Source organism: Cnephaeus nilssonii, assembly GCF_951640355.1.
Source record: "Cnephaeus nilssonii genome assembly, chromosome: 19".
Taxonomy (NCBI): Eukaryota; Metazoa; Chordata; class Mammalia; order Chiroptera; family Vespertilionidae; genus Cnephaeus; species Cnephaeus nilssonii.
Window position 1 is genome coordinate 32524178 of NC_137090.1, and position 6891 is coordinate 32531068.

The 6891-nt window shown below is 49.2% G+C and overlaps 1 protein-coding gene across 1 annotated transcript; it reads left to right on the top strand.

Annotated features, from left to right (window-relative positions):
• The first annotated feature begins 2326 nt into the window (after positions 1-2326).
• Positions 2327-6470, top strand: ERAL1 (Era like 12S mitochondrial rRNA chaperone 1). Its single transcript, XM_079797104.1, has 10 exons — positions 2327-2623; positions 3577-3704; positions 3823-3900; positions 4311-4357; positions 4519-4580; positions 4747-4859; positions 4951-5199; positions 5335-5484; positions 5602-5682; positions 5797-6470. Exons 1-10 carry the CDS (start codon positions 2335-2337, stop codon positions 5962-5964), a joined length of 1365 nt encoding a protein of 454 aa, XP_079653230.1. The 5' UTR covers positions 2327-2334; the 3' UTR covers positions 5965-6470.
• Positions 6471-6891: the final 421 nt, after the last annotated feature.

A 6891-nucleotide genomic window follows, 5' to 3' on the forward strand; every position in this document is an offset into this window, starting at 1 on the left:
CTGACACCTGAAAAGTTTAAATAACTTATCCAACTCACATAACTTGTGTCAAACTGAGATATGAACCCAGATAGCCTATTTCATTTGATTAGCCTCTCCTAACCTCACGAAATACAAAATTCTCCCCCAATATCATTTGAGGGAAAATTTCTGGGAAAGAAGAGAATTAACAAGGCACTTTAACTCATTTCCCCTAATTTTTTTACCCTCCCTGGGATTCTTCCATAGTACTATCTATTGCCAGAACTGTAGTATTTAATATGTGTTCTTTGCCAAAACCGGTTTGGCTCAGTGGATAGAGCGTCGGCCTGCGGACTGAAGGGTCCCGGGTTCGATTCCGGTCAAGGGCATGTACCTTGGTTGCGGGCACATCCCCGGTAGGGGGTGTGCAGGAGGCAGCTGATGGATGTTTCTAACTATCTCTCTCCCTTCCTCTCTGTAAAAAATCAATAAAATATATATTTAAAAATATATATATATATATGTGTTCCTTGAGTAAGTTTGCATTTATGTAATTAAACTCTTCATTCACTGTTTAACCTGTAATTTCCCTTCACCTTAATTTCAGCTAAAATGCATTTCACCTTACTGTCCATGAAAGATTTCGTATTTTCCTGAGTGCTGGGTGTCCTGTATTTAGTGGCATCTTGCTTTTTGGGCATATGGGTGCCCAAAGAACATCCAGAATATCATGTTCCCAAAAAGCTGTTTCTTCCACTAATAGAGCAGGCAGCCTGAAAGCTGGAACCTGGTGCCATGTGCAAACCATCAGTGTACTTGGCTGCCCTGGCTCTGTCAATCCTGTGTCACTCAGCTTCTCTGGACACTCAGCCTCCATTCCTACAATAGCAGCCTAGCCAGCTGGTTCTCACCATCTTCCAATAATTCTCTCCTCTCTGTCCTGTATCACCAATTTTTCCCTCTCTACTGGGTCATTGCTATGAACAAACAAAATCGCCCATCTTAAAAAAGAAAATAAGCCCTGGCCGGTTTGGCTCAGTAGATAGAGTGTCGGCCTGGGGACTGAAAGGTCCCAGGTTCGATTCCGGTCAAGGGCATGTACCTTGGTTGCGGGCACATCCCCAGTAGGAGGTGTGCAGGAGGCAGCTGATCGATGTTTCTCTCTCATTGATGTTTCTGGCTCTCTATCCCTCTCCCTTCCTCTCTGTAAAAAAATCAATAAAAATATATTTAAAAAAAAAAGAAAATAAAACTCTCTCTTAACCCTACTCCTTTCTCTCCCTTCTGCTCTGCTCCTCTGGGAAGAGTTTTATATATATTCTGGCTATCCTTAATTCTTCCCCTCTCATTTTCTCTTAAACCCACTCCATTTAGGCTTTTACCCAGATCACTCTACCGAACTGTTCCTGTCAGGTCACTAACATCACACACAAACAGCCTCCAGGATACAAGTGATGGAAGAATTTTGTCTGTTTTGTTTATTGGTGTATCCCCGGAATCCTGACAGGGCCTGTATATAGCATATACTTAATGAATTCCCATCCCCTTCAATTCCCGCAACAGTTATCTCTCCATTTTAAGAGTCTGATTAAGAAACGTCAAAGGATGAAGGGGGCTTTAGGCCACAAATCGGCCAAGGTAAATCAAGTTCCTCAGGCCGCTAAGGCAGTCTGGGAGATCCTAGATGACTAAACAGCTTCTTCTCCTTTTGCAGACCCTCTGCCTTTTCTCCAGAATGGAAGGACCCCAGGGAGGAGAATAGTAGCTGAGGTTTACAGCCGGGAAGTCGGGAGAGCTGCTCATCAGGAACACCGACCCAGGCATCACTCCTTACAGGAGGCTCGCATACAGGGAAAGTGAAGGCTGCCGGAGGCCGCTCCCGACCGCTAGACGAGTTCAGTGTGGAACCGGGAGAGGATCCTGCAAGCCTGAGACTGGAGAGGGCTAAAACGACCCTTACGGAGCCGGGTGGAACAGCGCCCGCAGCCTCGCCACGACCGCTACTCCTTCGGTGCGCGGGTTTCTCCAGCTGGGCGAAATCTGGCGCTGAGAGAACGATTTCTGCCGCTTGGTCTTGTGGGAGATGTAGTCTTTCAGGAGACTGTGCTAGAAGGGCCTTTTATAAAACTGGCAGAAAACACGATGTGTTTAAGATTCCAAAAACGATCATCATGCTCACACTCTAAATAATTACTTTTCCCTTTTCTGGGTCTCGGCCAGTTTCCTGAGTAGTTCTCTCGCACGTCCGCCCCCACATCGCTGGTGCCTCCCCTCTGTGGGCCAATCTAGCTCTCTCCACTCGCTCGCCTTCTTGCCGTTCTGTCCAATCGCAGGGGAGTTCCCGGTCAATTCCCGGAGTGCTTTGCGGCTGTAATGGCTGCCCCCGGCCGGCGCGGGGCTGCGCTCTTTCCAGCAGTGTTAGGGTTTTGGCAGCTGGGCCCTGTCGCCGCGAGGGAGTGGGCGACCCGGTTCCCGTCACTCTTGGGCTGTCAGCGGAGGTGCGTGTCCTGTGTTACAGGCGCCACTTCCTCTGGTCCCGTCTTGCCCTCAGCTTCTGGGCGTTATGGCCCGAACTCGGCCCTGGATCGCTTCCTCGGACTCTCTCAGCCCGACAGTTCGTTAACGTTGACTCCTCGCGTCCCCGCCGTGTCCATGAACAGAGGTAAAGGGCTCAGATAGATTTGCCCGAGACTGTCACGGTTTTTATCACTGAAAGTACCGTATCGGGGAAAACCCTCAATCTGGGGATGTTATTTTTGGCCCTGTGTTATAGAAAACAACCTAAAGGCCTCGAGAGAGAGGAGCAGTGAAGGATCTCAGAGGGGAGAGATACCAGGTTCTAAGAGTTTGGAAGCCAGAGGGAACCCATCTGGTCACAACCAGAAACGCTCACAAAGCACGAGATTGAAGGACCACAGGCCAGGCAGAGTTGTAGCTCTCTGACCCCACGTGGGAAGCTGATTCGATCCAATAAGTACCCCCTGTACTTGGCAAGACACTGAACTACACCTGGGAAATAGCACCCTCTATTCTGGTAGGGAGTAGTATAGACTAGATCTGGTAGGGAGTCTGGACACATAAACTGGTCATTGCAATGCAAGGTCACAAGAAGCTGATACAAAAAGACTCAATGCTTTCAGAGCCTTCATTACACCCTTAGGAAGGTGTGACTGTCAGGGCTGGAGGGATGTCTGGCTTTATCTGGTCTATCTGTGTTCTCATGTACATATATTTACAGGCACAACCACACAGTGTAGTTCCACACAGTAATTGAGTTTTGTTTGTTTGTTCGTTCATTTTTAGTAATTGAGTATTAAGTGCCAGGAATTGTGCTGAGTGGTTTTATACAATTTCTAATTGTCTAAAGAAGGTTATAAGTAGGTATCGTTAATATCATCTTCATTTTACATATGAGAAATCTAAGGAATTTAGAGAAGTTAGAGGACTTGATAAAGTCATATAAACTAATTAATGGACAAAGTCTCAAAGCCACATCTCAGCTTCAATCTGGTACCTAATCTTGTATCCCTGCTCCCTTTGTGGGTGGGTAGGACTTTGTGCCTGACAGGATCCAGATTGTACTCTCTCTCACTCCCCTCCTGCCCCCATATACAGATGAGCAGAATCTCCTCTTGGCTCATCCCCCCAACATGCCTGCGAATCCCCGTGTCCTACGAGTGGCCATTCTGGGTGCCCCGAATGCAGGAAAGTCAACACTCTCCAACCAGCTGCTGGGCAGAAAAGTATGCTACATCCTTGACAACCCCCTCTTCCCAAAACCCCCCCCCCCATTTTCATCTCTCCATGTATTATTTTAAAGGCACCTGGGACCTCACTTGAAACTTCTTTGTTTCTGTCCAGGTGTTTCCTGTCTCCAAGAAGGTTCACACTACTCGCTGCCAGGCTCTGGGGGTCATCACAGAGGAAGAGGCTCAGGTGGTGGGTACCTGCAACAGGACAGAGGGTGAAGCTAAAAGGGCCTCCCTTAGTGTTAGACCTGAAAAAATGATGTTTAGACTCACTTCTGTGAGGGAAAACGGTCTCCTCTTCATTAAGGCCTGGAGCAGTTCTCTCTGTACCTTTCCCCTCTGGTGTCTAGTCAGAAAGGTCTCATTTTCTCTTTACTGCCTACTAATCTTCTGTATAATCACAGTCATCATCTTCCTGGATCCCATCTACAGTTTCAGCAAAGTTAGAGGGTAAATACCTACTCAGCTTGGCCAAGAAGTGGGGGGCAGGAGGTAGGGGGAGCAGGCTCCTGACATCAAGGGTGGCCTTTTTCTCACTCCCAGTCATAATCTTTCCTCCTCAGGGCAGGGGGTCTGAGAAACTTTCTTTTCTGATTTTAGATTCTACTTGACACACCTGGCCTGATCAGCCCTGTTGAAAAAAAAAGGTAATTGTTATGGAAACAAGAGTTATAGCAGGAAACGTATTGAAGAGTGGGTGGGGAAATTCCATCATAGGGGCTGGAAAACCCCCTTATCACACCCCATCCCTCATCAGGAGTAAATCAGTCATAAGGCCCTTCCTGACTTACATATGTTTGTCCCTCAGGCACAATCTGGAGGTCTCTTTGTTGGAAGATCCGTGGAAGAGCATGGAATCTGCTGATCTGGGTTAGGCTTAAGATGGGAATCTGAAGCCCAATTTTCACTGTTGTGGCTTCTCATTCCTGATAGTTTGGGAGATGGGGTTGGCCAGAGCTCATGCATTGGAAGTTCTTGGGGGGTGAGGAAAAGAGTGGTCATATCTTTGTTCTCTCCCCCTTCCAACTTCTTCCAGTTGTGGTTCTTGTGGATGTCTCTGACAAGCGGACTCAGAACCAGCTCAGCCCCCAAGTGCTCCAGTGCTTGACCCAGTTCTCCCAAGTCCCCAGCGTCCTTGTCATGAACAAGGTGAGCACCCCATATCTGAGGAAGGGGTTTATTTTCCTTCAAGGCCCCCACCTTGCTGACCACACACCCTCTGCTCATTCCCCATGCCCAGGTAGATTGCCTAAAGCAGAAATCAGTTCTCCTGGAGCTCACGGCAGCCCTCACTGAAGGGGTGGTCAATGGCAAGAAGCTCAAGATAAGGCAGGCCTTCCGGTCACAGCCAGGCATCAATTGCCCCAGCCCAGCAGCTAAGGACCCAAACACACAGTCTGTTAGAGGCCCTCGGAGGATTGGCTGGCCCCACTTCCAAGAGATCTTCATGTTGTCAGCCCTAAGCCAGGAGGATGTGAAAATACTAAAGGTCAGTCGTGGCCATAGCCTGGCCTTTGGCTTCCACCATGTGAAGACAAGCCTCAGAGTTCCTATTAGAAGTGAGAGTGAGTAGGAAAGTCCTGGTTGGAACTGAGATGCTCACCTACTCCCTCTGTACCCACAGCAATACCTCCTGGCACAGGCCCGGCCAGGGCCCTGGGAGTTCCATAGTGAAGTCCTCACTAGCCAGACACCTGAGGAGATCTGCTCCAACATCATCCGGGAGAAACTCCTAGAGCACCTGCCCCAGGAGATGCCCTACAATGTGCAGCAGGTACAGGCCCGGTGAAAGGATCTGGGGGCTCTCCACCAGCTGCACACTCAGAGCAGGACAGCTGGGTCCCGGAGCGGTAGGGGTTTGGATCTGTCTGACTAATGTTTCCTTGTGCAGAAAACAATTGTGTGGGAGGAAGGGCCGAGTGGGCAGCTGTTGATCGTACAGAGGCTTCTGGTGCACAAAGAATCACATGTGGTAAGCAGGGCTGGGCTTGGAGGAGAGAGTAAGGCTCTATTAGGCAGGGGTTCTCTCCCTGATTGGGAGCCCTGAGAGCAAGCTCAGGGTCCCTCTCTTTTATCCCACCCTCAGAGGATCCTGATTGGTCCAAAGGGGAGCCTGATCTCCCGGATTGCAGATGAGGTGGGCCGCGACCTCATGAACATCTTTCTCTGTGATGTTCAGCTACGCCTCTCTGTGAAGCTCTTCGATGGACCACCCTCTGCTATCGCAGCCCATGCTTCTGGCAGGAGCTACTGACCAGAATTGTCCCTGCCTGGAACCTGCAGAGACTAGTGAGGGGCATGGGTACTGACTGACTGGCTAACTCTGGCTGGCCTAGTCTGCACAGCCCCTGCCCAGCCATGTCTTGTGTTGGAGGAAGGAACCTACCTTAGCTCAGTCCCCAGGTAATTCCTCTCACTGGAGACACAGGTACTTTGGTCTAGAAGTTGGCCCGTTGGTAGGAGCAGTGCCACCCTGCTTCCTCCTGTCATTGGGCCCAGAGTTTCTCCCTCAGTTGCCAGTGGTTAGCAGAGAGATCTTTTTTTTTTTTTTAATTCTTTATTGTTAAAAGTATTATATAAGTCTCCTTTTCCCCCCATTGACCTCTCCCCAGCCGCCCCCACGCCCCAGAAAGGAGATCTTTTTCCTCCCCTCTCAGATCCTCCACCTTGAAGTCACATAAGGACCCATGTGTGGTAAGCAGGGTCCTGTTCCCCCCCCCCAAGTCCTTGTTACCTCCCACCCCATCATTCTCCCCATTCTTGGATGCTAATAAAGTTAAAAGACAAGCATTCTGTTTCTCACCTTTATTTTATTATTTTTAAAAATATATATTTTATTGATTTTTTACAGAGGAAGAGAGAGGGACAGAGAGTTTGAAACATCGATGAGAGAGAAACATCGATCAGCTGCCTCCCGCACACCTCCCACTGGGGATGTCCCCGAAACCAAGGCACATGCCCTTGACCGGAATCAAACCCGGGACCTTTCAGTCCGAAGGCTGACGCTCTATCCACTGAGCCAAACCGGTTTCGGCTCACCTTTATTTTTTTAGAACAGAAAAGAGAAAACTTACCCATTCCCTCACCCCCACCCTGTTGTCTGAGCTGGAGTCTCCCTCCCTTCCAGTCGTCTGCTCCAGGGTTCTGAGGTCTCTTCTTGGCACGTTTTCTGGGTGCAGCA